At 40.2% G+C, this 19,013-nt stretch overlaps 1 protein-coding gene across 1 annotated transcript; it reads right to left on the bottom strand.

Annotated features, from left to right (window-relative positions):
• Positions 1 to 15,594: 15,594 nt before the first annotated feature.
• LOC140491371 (uncharacterized) lies at positions 15,595 to 16,951 on the bottom strand. Its single transcript, XM_072589459.1, has one exon. It carries the CDS (start codon positions 16,832 to 16,834, stop codon positions 15,617 to 15,619), a length of 1,218 nt encoding a protein of 405 aa, XP_072445560.1. The 5' UTR covers positions 16,835 to 16,951; the 3' UTR covers positions 15,595 to 15,616.
• Positions 16,952 to 19,013: the final 2,062 nt, after the last annotated feature.

The following is a 19,013-nucleotide window of genomic DNA, read 5'->3' as shown; positions in this document are numbered from 1 at the left end:
GAGAGATTTTTTAAAAATTTGTAATTTTGATGAGTCTGCTATTTAAACAAACTAATCTTTGCATTCTGCAAATTGCAGGTTAAATTGAGAAGGACTAAATCCTTACCATCACAAAAATATATGAAATCCTAGCATTGAGCAAAGTCCCGAAAAGCTTTTGCAATCACAAGAGCATTTGCCAGTTTCCGCTCTACTCAGTGGCATGATAGAAAGACACAAGCACCACCTCGTGCAAGTGTTTCTCTGCCATTTTCTTAATGAGCAGCCTGGTAAAGTGATGGGAGTGAAGCACTTACTTTTGCAAAGGGCTGTGTAACCTACCTTTACGTAAAAAAATCCATTCACTGATGCTTGAGGTGCTTGTGTTTCTTTGCTTTTGCCAATGTTTTCAGAATTTCTTTAGCACAGGCAATCCGGGTTCAACTACCTCTTTGATGTAATGTTTTCATGGGACTTAGAGATCTTGTTCAGATAATCTGAAATTTGCATAATTGATATCTGGATAATCGAGGTTCCTCCAGTCAGAGGGAAATTGAGAAAGAAATTTGAAAGGAGATCTCAGTTATTTGTAAGAATAATAGGGTGGTTATGGTAGGGAATTTTCACTTTCCAAACATAGACTGGGACTGCCATAGTGTTAAGGGTTTAAATGAAGAGGAATTTGTTAAGCATGTACAAGAAAATTTTCTGATTCAGTATGTGGATGTACCTACTGGAGAAGATGCAAAACCTGACCAACTCTTGGGAAATCAGGCAGGGCAGGTGACTGAAGTGTCAGTGGGCAAGCACTTTGGGGCCAGTGACTATAGTTCTAGTAATTTTAAAATAGAGATGGAAAAAGATAGACCAGATCGCAAAGTTGTAGTTCTAAATTGGGAAAAGGCCAATGTTGATGGTATTAGGCAAGAACTTTCAAAAGCTGATTGGGGGCAGATGTTCGCAGGTAAAGGGTCGGCTGGAAAATGGGAAGCCATGGGGAGGTGGGCGGCACAGTGGCACAGTCGTTAGTACTGCTGCCTCACAGTGCCAGGGACTCGGGTTCATTTCCCGCCTCAGGAGTGTGGAGTTTGCACTTTCTCCCCGTGTCTGTGTGGGTTTCCTCTGGATGTTCCGGTTTCCTCCCACAGTCCAAAAATGTGCAGGTTAGGTGAATTGGCCATGCTGAATTGCCCGTAGTGTTTGGTGAAGGGGTAAATGTAGGGGAATGGATCTGGGTGGGTGCGCTTCGGCGGGTCGGTGTGGACTTGTTGGGCCGAAGGGCCTGTTTCCACACTGTAAGTAATCTAATCTAATCTAAATGAGATGACAAGAATCCAGAGACAGTATATTCCTGTCAGGGCGAAAAGAAAGGCTGGTAGGTATAGGGAAGGCTGGATGACTAAAGAAATTGAGGGTTTGGTTAAGAAAAAAAAAGGAAGCATACGTCCGGTATAGACAGGATAGATCGAGTGAATCCTTAGAAGAGTATAAAGGCAGTAGGAGTATACTAAGAGGGAAATCAGGAGGGCAAAAAGGAGACATGAGATAATTTTGGCAAATAGAGTTAAGGAGAATCCAAAGGGTTTTTGCAAATACATTAAGGACAAAAAGGTAACTAGGGAGAGAATAGGGTCCCTCAAAGATCAGCAAGGCAGCCTTTGTGTGGAGCCGCAGGAGATAGGGGAGATACTAAACAAGTTTTTTGCATCAGTGTTTACTGTGGAGAAGAACATGAAAGTTATGGAATGTAGGGAAATAGATGGTGACATCTTGAAAAATGTCCATATTGCAGAGGAGGAAGTGCTAGATGTCTTGAAATGCATAAAAGTGGATAAGTCACCAGGACCTGATCAGGTGTACCCTAGAACTCTGTGGGAAGCTAGGGAAGTGATTGCTGGGCCTCTTAATGAGATATTTGTATTATCGATAGTCACAGGTGAGGTGCAAGAAGAATGGAGGTTGGCTAACGTGGTGCCACTATTTAAGAAAGGTGGTAAGGACAAGCCAGGGAAATATAGAACAGTGAGCCTGACGTCGGTGGTGGGTAAGTTATTGGAGGAAATCCTAAGGGACAGGATGTACATATATTTGGAAAGGCAAGAACTGATTAGGGAAAATCGACGTTTCGGCTTTGCATAGGAAATCATGTCTCAAAACTTATTTGAGGTTTTTGAAGAAGTAACAAAGAGGATTGATGAGAGCAGAGTGATAGACGTTATCTATATGGACTTCAGTAAGGCATTCGACAAGTCTCCTCGTGGGAGACTGGTTAGCAAGGTTAGATCTCCTGGAACACAGGGAGAACTAGCCATTTGGATACAGAACTGGCTCAAAGGTAGAAGACAGAGGGTGGTGGTGGAGGGTTGTTTTTCAAACTGGAGGCCTGTGACCAGTGGAGTGCCACAAGGATCAGTGCTGGATCCACTACTTTACATCATTTTTATAAATGATTTGGATGTGAGCTTAAGAGATATAGTTAGTAAGTTTGCAGATGACACCAAAATTGGAGGTGTAGTGGACAGCGAAGAAGTTTACCTTGGATTACAACGGGATCTTGACCAGATGGGCTAATGGGCTGAGAAGTGGCAGATGGAGTTTAATTTAGATAAATGCGAGGAGCTTCATTTTGGGAAAGCAAATCTTAGCAGGACTTGTACACTTAATTGTAAGGTCCTAGGGAGTGTTGCTGAGCAAAGAGACCTTGGAATGCAGGTTTGTAGCTCCTTGAAAGCGAAGTCGCAGATAGATAGGATAGTGAAGAAGACGTTTGGTATGCTTTCCTTTATCAGAGTATTGAGTACAGGAATTGGGAGGTCATGCTGTGGCTGTTCAGGACATTGGTTAGGCCACTTTTGGAATATTGCATGCAATTCTGGTCTCCTTCCTATCAGAAAGATGTTGTGAAACTTGAAAGGGTTCAGAAACAATTTGCAAGGATGTTGCCACGGTTGGAGAATTTGAGCTATAGGGAGAGGCTGAATAGGCTGGAGCTGTTTTCCCTGGAGTGTCGGAGGCTGAGGGGTGACCTTATAGAGGTTTATAAAATCATGAGGCGCACTGATAGGGTAAATAAACAAAGTCTTTTCCCTGGGGTCGGGCAGTCCAGAACTAGAGGGCATAGGTTAGGTTGAGAGGGGAAAGATATAAAAGAGACCTCACACAGAGGGTGGTACGTGTATGGAATGAGCTGCCAGAGGAAGTGTTGGAGGCTGGTACAATTGCAACATTTAAGAGGCATTTGGATGGGTTTATGAATAGGAAGGGTTCGGAGGGATATGGGCTGGGTGCTAGCAGGTGGGACTAGATTGGGTTGGGATCTCTGGTTGCCATGGACGGGTTGGCCTGAGGGGTCTGTTTCTATGCTGTACATTGCCGTGACTCTACTTGAATTTAAAATGGTCACTAATAGAATAAAGAGAGAAATTAGACATTTCTTATAGTCATAGAGATGTACACCATAGAAACAGACTCTTCAGTCTAACTCATCCATGCCGACCAGATATCATAAATTAATGTTGTCCCATTTGCAGGACTTGGCCCATATCCCTCTAATTCATATTCCCTTCTTATTCATATGCCAGATGTCTTTAACTGGTGTAATTGTACTGGCCTCTGCCACTTCCGCTGACTGCTCAGTCTATACATGCACCACCTTCTCCATGAAAACGTTGCCCCTTTGATCCCTATTAAATCTTGCCCCTCTCATCTTAGACCTATTCCCTCTGGTTCTGCACTCTCCCATCCCAGTGAAAAGACCTTGCCTATTTACCCTATCCATGTCCATCATGAGTTTATAAACCTCGATAAGGTCACCCTCAACCTCCAATGCTTCATTAAATCCATCACAGACAGTGGTTGAGACAGATGCGGCACGGTGGCACAGTGGTTAGCACTGCTGCCTCACAGCGCCGGAGACCCGGGTTCAATTCCCGCCTCAGGCGACTGACTGTGTGGAGTTTGCACGTTCTCCCTGTGTCTGTGTGGGTTTCCTCCGGGTGCTCCGGTTTCCTCCCACAGTCTAAAGATGTGCAGGTCAGGTGAATTGGCCATGTTAAATTGCCCGTAGTGTTAGGTAAGGGGTAGATGTAGATGTAGATGTAGGGGTATGGGTGGGTTACGTTTCAGCGGGGCGGTGTGGACTTGTTGGGCCAAAGGGCCTGTTTCCACACTGTAAGTAATCTAATCTAAAAAAAAGATGCATTTGTCTGATGTCAGCTGCTGTAGACATGTATTAATGGAGGTTTAAAATAGTTGGGAGGTTATATTGAGAGGAGAGTTAGAATGTTTAAGGGGCATATTAACAGAGAGGTTAGGGTACTAAAAGTGTATATTAATAGATGGTTCTGTGACAATTTATTACATTCATGTTAATATGTGTTCCTAAATGTATATTCAAGAAAGTACTTCTGTTCAAATGCTCTTATTGTGTATTGCATTTATGTTTGTTAAATCATATTTCAAGAAAATAAAAGTAATGTTTTGTTGGCTGTTTAGTATCTGCCAGTAATGAAGAAATCCCAGTCCTTCACATTTGTTTTAGACAGTGCCGTTGCTCACAGAATACCTGAAAGTACACAGGAAAAGTAAACCACCAACTGTGCTTGTTAACACGATCAACTCTGAGCAGTTCCTCTGCGGTCCTTTTCTCTGTTGCTAAAGGCTATAAAAAATGCAAATGTCCCATTTTAAGGCAAGAAAATTGCTTCTAGTTTCCTTTCCCTCAATGCCTATTCAGAATTGGGTGACAGCCAAAGGTCACTCTTCCTTGATGAAACTGAAATGACAGAAGCAGCAGGGGACATGCCCACATGATGCTAATCTTTTTAAATGTGATTAATAAATAGGCAAGTAATGAAACTGCTGGGTGATTTGATGTACAACATTATTCAGAATGAAACAGACCAATGAATATGATTTGGTTTCAGAATGACCTTGAGCTGACAGCATATCACCTCCTCCACCATCAAATGAGCAATGGTTTGCTGTAGAACTTCAAGGATAGTATGAGCATGGCAGATATACTCATCAAGCGCTGCTATGTGCACGAACGGGCACAGAGCAAGTCCCAGCCAATTTACCCAGAGCACAAAGGTAGAGCAATATTTCTCAGTAGCTTTAATGGCCACGAAGCTTTGGAAGTTCTGTCATTCAGAGAGAAATTTAAAGGGAGGCAGGTTGGTGCAATGCCTAACATTGGGTGAATGGAGCTTAAGAGATAAAATGGTGCATGATCTTTTTTTAGACTTTGGAAGTAGGTTGATTCTAAAATTGGACTACATTCCCAATACAATAACTGTTCAATGATGTCAGTTGGAAAGTGCATGTGCAAAAGTGACTTGACTGTAATGTTCTTTGTAGTCAAACAGCTCTTTGTTTACCCTGACAAAACTAGAAAAGTCACCTGAATGAGGTAGTGGACGACTGCCAGCATCTATGGAAATTAGCCTTATAAACAGGAAACACCTTCAGGAGAAAGGGAAAAAAAAGGAAATTTATCAAGAATTTAAGGTGATTGGAACTAAAGAAGGGAATTATCTCCTAACTGACAAACACGGGACAAAGAACCGTTGATCGCAACTAGCAATGAATATCATGGGGTCACTATAAAGTGGGTTGAGGTGCCACCTTCTGACCATTAATAAAACTGCAGACTCAGAGCCTTCAGCTCTGAACAGTATACCTGTACAAGTTAGTTGTTAGATAGTAACTTCATATGCTGTAAGTTTATATCATGTCTTTCAGACTGTGTAGGTCAAAAACAGATTAACATCTCAGGTTCCAGAGCAGCATTTTGATTTGTTTGAATCAATGCACTCTTCAGTGTCAATAAAAGCTAACTGGTCTCATAGCAATGTAATATTTATAAAGTAATTTTAAAACCATTATTATCGCATGACATAACATGTACCAGTATTTTGACACTGCATATTGTACACAAGCAGTCTAATAGTACATGTACAGGAGACGTGTTAAGATTACACATTGCAAATGAGTAAATGTAGGGGTGCCCAAATGATAGCATTATTTAGGAGATTGCATGGTATATCAGAATAGTGAGAGTGCATGTTATAGCTGATTATATGTGTGAGCACACATTTAAGAGAAGTGTAACAGTGCATTTTATATTAATGATATTACTGAGCATTCATAACTCATATTCATAACTCATAGTGTGAGAGTACACAATGAGGCAAGATTCTTTCAATACATTTTCACCTAACCATTGTCACATAGTGATAACAATTTATTTAATCTGTTTTCAAATACAAGACAGGGCCGTGAGGGGTGCAAACATTCAGAATACAAAACAGTACACGTAAAGGTGTACAAGACACATAGCAATGCAAGGACCAGATAAGCATACAGGATACAAAGCAGTGAAGGTGTCAGGTAAAGACATACAGGATATGAAGCAGTACAGGTGCCAGGTAATGGCATAAAGGATCCGGAGCATCACAGTTACCAGAATCATAGAGAAGGTGCATCAATAACTAATATTTATAAAGCATTTTTAATGTAATTGGCAGTCTCAAGGCATTTCATAGGACTATTATCAGAACGAAGTTACCAAGCCACACAAGGGTTTAAGTGACCATCAGGTTTATGACTAGATGACTTTAAAGGGAATCTTAAAGGAGGAGAGGTAACAGAGTAAAGGTTCCAGGAATGCAATCCCAAAGTTATGGACTTAGGGCAGCTCCCAATGGCAGCACAGGAGAAATTCTCTCCAAACTTCTGACATATAACAATGATACTAATTGGATTAAAGCCAGATTCTCACATATGTAACACATTATATGAGAAGCACGTACACAAACAGACCATGAAGTGGCGGCATTGGAGTTATACTGGACACTGCTCTCAGACATCCAAATAGACAGATGAACCAGCAAAATGGTAAACAAAAGAGATTTATTTTTATATTCTTACACTACCTTCTAATAATCTCATCAGCCTTGGTCAAGCACAGATTTACAATAGAATCAGAATGAAGAACAACATCGCTGATAATTTAATATAATATGCCATTTTCACAAAGTCACAAATTAATAAATCTATATTGTGTTTCTTCATTAGATATACAGCTGTGTTCTTCTAAGTCATGGCAACAAGTATTCTTTGACCTTTATTGCAAATAAACATCTCTACTTATCTCACCTGATGTAATATAGTTTAAGCAGTAAGTAGATTACATTTTTAGAAGAGATATATCCAAGTTACATAACTTGTAAAAAAATAAACTGAGTGATGTTTAACACATAACTAATACATCAGTTGCAATTCAGATGACACATCCTCTACACATCTGTGCTCAATGACACATTTTTTCTTTGTATTTAACTGATTTTATTGTATTGGTCTTAGAAATATTAGCACTTAGTTTTAGTGAGTCATAACAAATAAGTAACTCCATGTAAACACATTCAAATGGGTTAATATTAGCTGTTTCCAGAGTGCATTTTGCATGAGCATATGAAACTATACTTGAAGAAGTGTCAATGATTCCCCACTGCAAATGCATTCCACATTTATTGTTTAAAATAAGTACAGTCCTGGAAGAACGCAATATTTCATATCTTGTCCGAACGAGTTAAATGTCTTGTCTGAAAAGTTGTGGACTCAAGCACCTCACTTAAAGGGTAAAAAAAATCCATGTTTCCATTGACTTGCATATATGACACATTTCTGAGATATTTGAATTTTAGAATTTATCAACCAATCAGGGATCAGCTTCACGAACAAGCAGGCCTACAAAACTCGGGAAAATTTGTGAAACGGATCATAACATTGTTTGTCACTCTAATTATTTATCAAATTTTTAAAACTCTAAATTATTCCATTTAATACACAGAATAATTTCTGTTTTTACTACAACTAACTGTCACCAGACAGTACAAAAACGTCTCTATTTATCTCACCTTATGTAATATAGTTTAAGAAGTGAGCATTACCTCATTCTCTAAAGCAAGTCTGATGCAGATAATGTTGCTATAGGATGTATCTGATAACATTATGGTGATATGTAGTTGGATCAACTTTAAACTTTAGTCAACAGGGTGAAGTCCATTTCAGGATACACCAAAGTCAGCACTGACATAAAAGCCAATTCAGCACCTTAATTGTCATGACACTTAACTGCAGTTACAAGGTATGCAAAAGTGCAGCATGCTAGGTTACTGAATGTAGACTGTCCAGGATAACTATATCCAGCTTAGGATCATTCAGCTGGAACATATAAGGAAAGAAGACGACTATCTAGCTGGTTTAATCCAGGCATACAAACCATGTAGAATTACAGTTATAGAATTAGGCATGAGTGTTCTGATAGTTAGCAAGGTAAGGGGAATGCAAGAGTCAGGGAAGGAATTACTGAATCTAGTCCATAAGACCATAAGACATAGGAGTGGAAGTAAGGCCATTCGGCCCATCGAGTCCGCTCCGCCATTCAATCATGGCTGATGCGCATTTCAGCTCCACTTACCAGCGTTCTCCCCGTAGCCCTTAATTCCTCTAGACAACAAGAATCTATCAATCTCGGCCTTGAAGACATTTAGCGTCCCGGCTTCCACTGCACTCCGTGGCAATGAATTCCACAGGCCCACCACTCTCTGGCTGAAGAAATGTCTCCGCATTTCTGTTCTGAAATGACCCCCTCTAATTCTAAGGCTGTGTCCACAGGTCCTAGTCTCCTCGTCTAACGGAAACAATTTCCTAGCATCCACCTTTTCCAAGCCATGTATTATTTTGTACGTCTCTATTAAGTCTCCCCTTAATCTTCTAAACTCCAACGAATACAATCCCAGTATCCTCAGCCGTTCCTCATATGCTAGACCTGTCATTCCAGGGATCATCCGTGTGAATCTCCGCTGGACACGTTCCAGTGCCAGTATGTCCTTCCTGAGGTGTGGGGACCAAAACTGGACACAGTACTCCAAATGGGGCCTAACCAGAGCTTTATAAACTCTTAGTAGTACATCTCTGTTTTTATATTCCAACCCTCTTGAGATAAGAGACAACATTGCATTTGCTTTCTTAATCACGGACTCAACCTGCATGTTTACCTTTAGAGAATCCTCGACTAGCACTCCCAGATCCCTTTGTGCTTTGGCTTTATTAATTTTCTCACTATTTAGAAAGTAGTCCATGCTTTTATTCTTTTTGCCAACCTAACCTAAAGGTTCAATATACTTATGTTATTTGTGAGAATGAAGGGAATATTGCACTAAACAAAGCTACTGTAAAATAGGTAAATGCAACTTCCACTTAGACTAGAAGCAAAACAACTGACAGTATAAAGACAGCATATTTCTAGATTGTATCATGGCCAGTCTTCTGGAATAAGTTTGAAAACCAACCAATTCACTATCCTTATGAAAGAAGAAATTCCTCAACGGGTAAATAAAATTATAACATTTGGTTCTGGAATCTCCCACAAAGGACAACAACCTTTCAGCATCTACTGTCAAGCCCCACTAAGAATCTTGTATGTTTCAGTTGGTCACCTTTCATTCTTCTAAAATCTAATGAGTATAGACCCAACCTATTTAACCTCATTTAAAGCAGAGGAAGCTAGCAACACATGGAGGGGACCTCTGTAAATTAATGACGACACTGGAACAGCAGAAAGGGACAACCCAACTTCAGGAAGTCAGGCTATAGAATTGATTCAGGTAGCAATGAGAAATGATAAAGGCAAGAATTCATTTATGGGAGGGGTATACAGGCTGTCTAACAGTATCCACATTGTAAGACAAAGTTTCAAGAAATAGTGGGAGTTTGTTGGAATGAAATGGCAAGAATCATGAGAGGTTTTAATCAAACTAACTTAGAAATATTAGAGGGGTAAACGTTGCCTACGTGAGGAGTTCATAGTGTGTTTTCAGGAGTTTCTTAAGAAGCACATTCTGGAGTAAACTAGACAGTAGGCTAGGTAAAAACAATAACTGCAGATGCTGGAAACCAAATACTGGATTAGTGGTGCTGGAAGAGCACAGCAGTTCAGGCAGCATCCAACAAGCAGCGAAATCGACGTTTCGGGCAAAAGCCCAGACCTGTTATTGTGCAACAAGGTAGGATTAATTAACTTCACAGTGAAGGCACCCCTTGGTAGCAGAAATCATAAATTGATTGTTACATTCAGATTTACTGAGTAAAAAGTGCATCTAAGATTAGTATGTTGAAATTAAATAAGGGCAATTACGAAGGCATAAAAACAGAGCTGGCATAGGTGAATGAGCAGATTAGGTTAAAAGATAGATCAACAGTGATGTAGTGATAGATACCTGAGAGGATATTTCAGAATCTACAAGACATTCCAAAGAGAAAGAAATTTCTAAAGGGAGGACTCACTGTTCGTGGTTAACCACAAAATTTAAAGATAGCATCAAACCAACAACAAAATGTAGTTCTGCAAAGATGGTTTGCAATTCAGAAGACTGGATGAAAAAACGAAGAATGACTAAATGATTAATAAGGAGGGAAAAATTAGAGTACAAGAAAAAGCGAGCTGGAAATATAAAACAAAAAGTAAGACTTTCTGCAGACCTTTAGAATTGAGAAATTAGAAAGAATTGGTCTAGATAAAGTAATTATAGTGAATTAGTAATGGAAACAAGGAAGATGGTAGATGACTGGACATGAATACTGTTAACAGCCTTCACTAACATCATAGAGATATCTGTAAAAATAGGGAAATGGAAGGCAGGGAGGAATTCAAGAGAATTACAATTTCTAGGGTTGGTACTGAACAAATTGTTAAAATGGTGGGATGACAAGTTCCAGCATCTGATGGATTTCATTCTAAGGTCTTAGAAGGGCACAGTGAGATTGTTGTTCGGCTTTCATTTTTCAAACTTCTTGAGATTTTTGGAAGGGTCAATCAGATTGGAAAATAGAAAATATAACTCCTTCATTCAAAAATGAAAAGTAAGAAACTACAAGCAAGCTAGCTTAACACTTATCATAAGGAAGATGCTAGAAGTCATTCTTAAATAACATATGTCACTTCGAAAAGTTCAAGGTAGTCAAGCAGAGTCAACATAGTTTTGTGAAAAAGAAATCATGTTTAATTAACTTGTGTTATTTGAGGAAGTCACATGCTGTGGATAAAGGAGAACCAGTGAAGATTCTGTACTGAGATGTTCAGAAGGCATTTGATACCATAGTGTATGGTATGAACAGCTTTAGGGCCCCCTCATGGCCATTCCACATCACCCAATGTTTTGTTTAGACCTTGACTTTTTTAAAAAAAGAAATATTTCAATATTTCTTGCTCCCTGTAATCTCAAATACAATTTATCAATTTATGCTTGCTTTTCTTTAAAGCCTGTTCCTAACTAATATATTTATATATTATAAATTCATTTATTCAGAAATGTTAGCATTCATAGAAGATTGATTAGCTAACAGGAAACAGGCATAATTAGGTTATTTCCTAATTGGCAAGATGTAATGAATGGTGTGTCACAGGGATCTGTGCAAGAGCCTCAATGTTTACAATTTACATAAATAACTTGGATGCAAGGACCAAAGACATCACTACTAAATTTGCAGATGACTGAAAGATAGGTAGGAAAGTAAATGTTGAAGAGAACGTAGGCTCTGTAAAATTACAGAAAGGTAAGTAAGTGGACAAAGAGCTGATAAAATTAACTATGATTGGTAAAATGTGAAATTGTTGACTTTGGTAAAAAAAAAGCAGCATTTTATATAAATGGTGAGAGACTGCAGAGTTCTGAGATGCAGAGGTCTGGGAGTCCTAGGATATAAATTGGAAAATGGTTACTATGCAGGTACATTAGGTAGTTTGAACACGTATTCTCATGGCGATGGGAACTGAATACTAATGTAGGGAGATGATTCTTCCATTATGCAGAGCATTGGCAAATGCAGACTTGGACTGTTGTACAGTATTGATCTACTTTGTTAAGATGTAAGTGTATTGTGAGCAGTTCAGAGGTTTACTAGACTAATACTTAGAATGGGCAGTTTGTCTTATGAAGGTAGATTGGACAAAGCTTGAATCTGCTGGAGTTTAGAAAAGTGAGAGGTAATTTAGTTAAAGCATATAAGAGCCTGAGATATCCTGATAGAAGTGGGAGGGATATGACAATCTAGAACTAGATGGACATTGGACAAACAGGCAGATAACTAGCCACCAAGATACATGAACATCAACTAGCCACTCTCACTAGTATCCTTACATACAGATAAGGAAGGACACCACTCCGACTGAGCCAACTCATCCATCCTAGGACAAGCTAAACAACTGGAACTCAATTAACAAACACATCGAGTTACACCCCATCTACCATCCCCTGAGAAAAAGAACAGGAAATGACATCACCACGGAAAATGACATCACCAACCCAAAGAAGCCCAAACATATAAATAGAAAGCAGGAATCATCAGCAGTGCATTGCCTGGAGGCCCACTGAAGATGTTACCTAGTAAGGTGCCAAAACATCTGGAAAAGAATCTTCCAGCTCAGCAAACAAACCTACAATTAGATGATACTGTTTAAACATCAGGAGTCATCCATTTAAACTAAATATGAAGCTTTCTTCTTCCCTCAAAAAGTGTTGCGTGTCTTTGGAACACTTTTCCACCAAAGTAGGTATAAGTAGTTTTTGAATGTTTTTTAGGCAAGGTTAGATAGATTCTTGATAAGTGATGGGGTGGATGGTTATCAGAGATAGGCAGGGAAGGGCAGTAATCTGATCAACTATGATCTTATTGAATGGTGAACTAGGCTCTAGGAGACAAGTAGCCTTTTTATCCCAATTTACATGAATGTCTTCCATCTCTTGGAAACAGCACAGATCGGTGAGGAAACTGTTTTCAGCTATATATCTTCCTCAAACCCCAACTGGAGTATAGTATTCACTTGTAGAGACTGAACCTCAGAAAAGATATAATTAACTTTAGTAAGGGTTTGAAACAGCTTTTGCAGAGTAATATAAAGGATAAAAGAGAGAACCATTGAGGACGGATTTCATTAAAACAACTTGTAATTGCTTAAATTTGTTGGTAAAAGGGTGATCTAACCAAGGTGTTTAAAACAAGAATGAATTCTACAGAGGAAGAGTATTTCCTCAGGTGGAGTCTCTATCATGGAGGCACAATCTTTTAATTAGAGCTAGGCCATTTAAGGACATTTTTACACAAATGTAGTTAAAATCTGGAACTCTCGTTTTGATAACATTAGAAGTAGTGGGTCTATTGAAATTTCCAACATCGATATTGATAGCTTTGTAATAGTGTACACTTTTAATTGTTACACACAAAAAGCAGCAGCAATAAAAGTGTCTGGAATAAACCATTAAGGGATAAAGACAAACTTATGCAGGAATTGAAGGCAATTAGTCATGTCTTAGAAAAGGATAACTGGCTGCTCATGCCACAAGGACAACTGTTTGCACTGCAGAGGAATTTACGGAGTTATTGCAGGAAAGCTATATTTTCAAACAGATAGTCAATGCCAAATGTAACAAGGAATAGTGAAGTTAATTCTGATTAAAAAGGCAAGGTACGGACTTGTAATATTGTGGATGAAAAAATCTAAAGAAGCATCAATACTATCACATCATGGACCTGAAGGAAAAATGAAAACGAAAACAATTCAGCAGCAGAACTTTGAAGAACAACACTGCACAGGATTGAACCCTAGAAACTTCCATGAGACAGACACTGTTGTTTAGAATTGCAGTTATATTCCACCATTAATTGGGTAATAGTCAAGCTGAATTGTGAGGCTTAATTTTCTTCCTTGAAGGGTCTCATTTTGATTGCTACATGCAATAAAGTTTAAATCATTGTTTCAGTATTTGATTGTCTGTGAGATATCTTAATAAGTACCTGATTTAAAGGTAACTTGTGGTGATTTAAAGGTAACTTGTGCCTACAAGAGCCTTGCAACATAAACTGTTGAGGAATACAGAATAAACACAAGTTTTAGATCAAACATCACAAATGAATGATGAATAGGCTTCAGATGTGAATGGCTTATTCCTGTTCCAGTAAAATGTTACAAATTCAAGCTCTGAATTACTTATACTTATCTCTCTAAATAATTATTTTAGGATGCAAGTCCTAAAATTGAACCTTTAAGTCCTTCTATAGCAGATAAACGAATACATTTTATACTGCGATATCGCACATTTACTGTTTACCAAACAACTTCCATTTTGATAGCACCTTTAGTGTAAAAAGAATCACAAAGCAGTTCAAACAATATTTGGCCTCCAGCCACATAGGATGCAAACAGAGTTGAATAAACATTTTATCAAAGGAATTTAAGGCATTCAACAAAGAGATTGACTATAAGCATTAAAAAATTCTGGATATAGGGGCCTAGGCTGCTGAAGGATTTTTTTACATCACTGGTGCTGTAATAAAATCAGAAATGTTCAAGAGGCCAGAGTTGGAGAACTGCAAATATCTTGGAAGTTATAGAACTGGACAGAGAGATAAGGAAGGGCAAGGCCACTGAGACATTCGATAATAGAATTTTTGAAAATAGTTTAGACGTATTAGGAGCCAAAGTGTGCAAGGGCTAGCACAAGGGGACAAAGCTTTAAATTGAGGGGTGATAGATATAGGGCAGATGTCAGATGTACGTTCTTTACTCACAGCATAGTAATGGCGTGGAATGTCCTGCTTGCAACAGTCATAGAGTCACCAGCTTTAAGGGCATTTAAATGGTCATTGGATAAACATACAGATGATAATGGAATAGTATAGGTTAGTTAGGCTTCAGTTGGGCCAACCTGTGAAACCATCGAGGGCCAGAAGGCCTGCACCATGCTGTATGTTCTAGGGTGGTGGTGAATCTGATTTGATCCAAATTTGGGTATGAGCAGCAAAGAAAATTATAGAAGTACATGTTAACTGAAACTGAACGTGCACTACTACTGTGATGTTGGTAAACTATGGTCCAAATCCTTAATCACAGCCAGACCTGAATCCTGAGAGAAGTAGAAGAGTCCTGAGGAACAGAGTCTCACTCCGGTCTTAGCTTTACATTGTTACCATAACAATGCACTGATGCTGAACTTGCAGTGTAAATGCAGACTATATCTGACATGAAAAAATTCCAGTTTTCAAAATCATTTTAGGATTCAATATAATCAATTGTCAGAGTACAGACATTAGCTATTTTCAAATTACAGAGCATTACCTTCAGTGACCATACAAAATAGACTAAAGATGGTTGTGTATTGGTTGTGGAGCCAAAATCAAATGAGAAAGTTCTATGAACAAGAGTTATAAATATTTAGAGCAGGTCAGTAGTGTCTGTAATGAATGAGGAGGTTCTGAAAACTGCCTTTTTCCTAATCAGATGCTGACTAACTTGCTTCACATCTCCAGCATATTCCCATTTTTAATTTCAAATTTCCAAAATTTGCATTCTGATTATTTTACTAAACAATAATTTGACTGAATTAAAAAATGTTACAGCCAACAATAAATGATGAGGTGTGATCACAAGAATTTTGCAGCTACTGTCTTAATATTACAAACTCTGGCTCCTAATGTGCCCTTTTCTGTTTGACCAGAAGTGTGTCTAGTACCATTTTGACACTCATGAAATTACAATGAAATTCAAGTCTTAGCCCCTTGAGGAAGCCTCGTTCATTTATTTATTATTGATACTGAACAGTAGAAAAAGCCCTCCAATAAGCATAGCAGTCACTGTCATCTCCATTAGTTTCTGAATATGCCACCTCCCCTCCAGACTTTCCTTGTTTTTACGAAGCTGCATCCTTCTCCATCGTTGGGTCTGCTCCCTGGCCAATTGCTCCCCGTAATGAGCTTTGTAGAACTCATCAAAATTGAACATCGATTTCTCGGAGCTCAATTTATCTGACGAGCTCCAAGCCTGTGATTGTTTTGACGCTGAGGTTTGGGCTTTCTCCGAAGGCTTCTTCCCGCTACGTAAATCTGCTGCTGTCAAAATTCCCCGGTCATACTTCTTCCTTAGGGTCACGCTTCCCAGCACGGAATATGCCTCATTGATTTGAGTGAACCTCAATGCTGCTTCCTCACTGCCTGCATTTCTGTCTGGATGGTAACGAAATGACTGCTTGTAGTATGCTGATTTGATCTGACTCTGGGTGGCACTGGGAGAGATTTTCAAAATATCGTAGTAGAGCGTGTTGCTTCCTTGAGGAAGTGGGACAGCGTTATTTCTTCCAGAGTACCTGTTGCCATCTCTAAAGTAGCCGTAGGTTCTGCACTGGTGATGTACCATGGTGACAAAATGCCAGTGGCCGTTACTGTCTAGGGCTGATGCCCAGCCATTTGTGACGATTGACCGTTTAAAGATGCAAAGGAGGTATTTGTGGTTCCTCAAGTGAGAGGCCAAGACCTGACAGGACAGGCAGCTGCCATGGTTAATAAACCCATTAACATGCACCATGTATAGGTCAGTATTACTGAGCTCCCTATTCTGGGAACAGAGGTGCCTTTCCAGTGGAAATGTCACACTGCCAGCTACAGGAGGGTCACTGCCAGGTGTTTGCTGTGTGCGGTGTAACTGGAGGGCGGTCAGAGCTTCTGAGAGCCGGCTCCCCTGCTCTGCTGCTCCCCGCCTGGTGGGAGTGTTCCTGCTGGGAGTGGGCTCCAGGATCCCAGCCGCGGCTCGGCTCTGGGCAGCCGGCCTCTGCGCCACCGAGGGAGATAGCAGCAGCAGCAGCAACCGCCGCCGTCCGCCGGCCCCCTGGCCCACGCCGGCGGCTGCCAACCTGGATCCACTGCCCAGACTGCAGGCGCTAACGACCAGCTTGCGGACACAGTCCCCGGAGTTCCGGTGCTGGCTGACCCTCACGGAGCGACCGGCAAAAAACAGCGCCATCTTCACGGCCCACCTGGTAGGCGGGGCCCTGGCGTTGACTGACAGGCACGTCAACTAATCACAAGGCTCTATCCTCTAACCGCCGTTAAATCCAGCCACTCACCGCGTCCTCACGTCAGCCTATGACAGTGACCGTTCCGTTTCGGCACCGCCCACAGGTTCCTGATTGACAGTTCCGAGAAATCACTTGTTACTTCAATTCCAGAGAGACATCGATATAGGGTATATAACACGGAAACAAACTCTTCGGTCCAATTCGTCCATGCTCACCAGATAGCTTAGCTTAATCTAGTCACGTTTTCCAGTATTTGGCTCATTATCCCTCTATTACTTCCTATTCAGATACCCATCCAGATGCCTTTTAAACATTGTAATTGTACCAGCCTCCACCACATCCTCTGGCAGCTCATTCTATACACACACCACCCTCTGCATGAAAAAGTTGCCCCTTAGGTCCCTTTTAAATCTTTCCATTCTCACCTTAAAACTATGCCCTCTAATCTTGCACTTCCTCGCCCCAGGGAAAATTCCTTGTCTATTTAACCTATCCATGCCCTTCATGATTTTATTAACCTCTATCAGGGCACCCCTTAGCCTCGGACGCTCCAGGGAAAACAGTCCCAGTCTGTTCAGCCTCTCCCTATAGCTCAAACCCTCTGACCCTGTCAAGAGACCAACATCCAAGTCTGATTCCTCTATAAGTTTTAGGCAATATTGTGGAAGGAAAATTAATTTGTTATTTTCCATTAATTTGGGAGAGAAATACATGTGCATACATTATATTCCCAAGATGGTTGATTTTAATCATAAACATCAAATTTACAAATAACAGAAAGTGTTGGGGGCCACTGAGCAAATCTGCAGAGAAAGTTATTAACATTGCAAGTGGATTGACTTGGTTAGAAATATTTACAAACTTAGTTTTCCATAAGAAAATATTCTTTGTTTTTACACAAAAATGCAGTTTTGATGCGAAGTCATAGGTCTGTAACATCAGTGGTGGAGGAACATTTGGAAAAAAAACTAAGGGAAATAAATATTCTCCACTTGGATAGGCAAGGATTAATAATGGATAACCAGCATGGCTTATCAGGGGGAGATCATATCTGACCGGTTTGATTGAGTTTTTCAAGGAGGTGACTTCATGTACAGATGAGGATAGTAAGGCTTTTGTCAAGTAAAACAAAGAACTGTAGATGCTGGAGATTTGTTTATCAACAGAAATTGCTGGAGAACCAAAACAAAAGCAGAATTTCTGGATAAGCTTCTCTAGCAATTTCTGTTTTTGGCTTTTGACAAGGCTAAGTGGATTGACCATGCTAAATTGTCCACAGTATCCACACATATGCAAGCTATGTGCACCATGGTAAATGCAGGTTTATTGGGACAGGGTGGGGGCCTGGGTCTGGGAGGGTCAGTGTAGACTTGATGGGCCAAATGGCCTCTTCCCCCAATCTCGTAATTCTATGATTTTAGGTCTTGCATGGCGGGCTGTAAGCCCATGGAATCTGGGGTAACATGGCAAATTGTATCCAAAATTGGCTTAGTGGCAGGGTGCAGAGCTCAAAAGCTATTTCTGTGACTGGAAACCTGTGTCTAATGGTGTACCAAGGATTCTTTGCTGAGTTCCATGCTGCAATTTACATTAATGATCGAGATATTAACATAGGTGGTATGATCAATTAGTTTTGAATACAAATGCAAAGAGGTTATGATGGAGGTGCACACAATGTTATTTGTGCCAAAGCAGTTCTGATCAGCAAACTATAGGAAGGATAAGATTGTATCACAGAATCTCTACAGCATGGAAGCACGCCATTCCACCAATCCAGTCCACACCAGACTGGAAGAGTATCCAACCCAGATCTAACCTGCTTTCCTATCCCTGTAACTCTGTATTTCCTATGGCTAATCCACCTACCCTGCACATCTCTGGACACTATGGGCAATTTATCATAGCCAATCCACCTAACCTGCACATCTTTGGACTGTGGGAGGAAACCAGTGCACCCAGAGACAACTCACACAGACATGGGGAAAATGTGCAAACTCCACACAGTCACCCAAAGATGTAATCAACCACTTGTGCTGAGGCAGCAATGCTAATGACTGAGTCAACGTACTGCCCCAGAGCAAGTGCAGGAAATTCACCAGGTTGTTGGGTGGTTTGGAACAATTC

The sequence above is a fragment of the Chiloscyllium punctatum genome, chromosome 19 (assembly GCF_047496795.1).
Source record: "Chiloscyllium punctatum isolate Juve2018m chromosome 19, sChiPun1.3, whole genome shotgun sequence".
In the NCBI taxonomy this organism is placed as follows: Eukaryota; Metazoa; Chordata; class Chondrichthyes; order Orectolobiformes; family Hemiscylliidae; genus Chiloscyllium; species Chiloscyllium punctatum.
Note: the sequence above shows the minus strand (reverse complement) of the source record. Positions and strands in the feature narration are given on the sequence as shown.

Excerpts from the sequence above, each read along its gene's own strand:
- LOC140491371 (XM_072589459.1), bottom strand. The coding sequence starts at position 16,834 with ATGGCGCTGTTTTTTGCCGGTCGCTCCGTGAGGGTCAGCCAGCACCGG.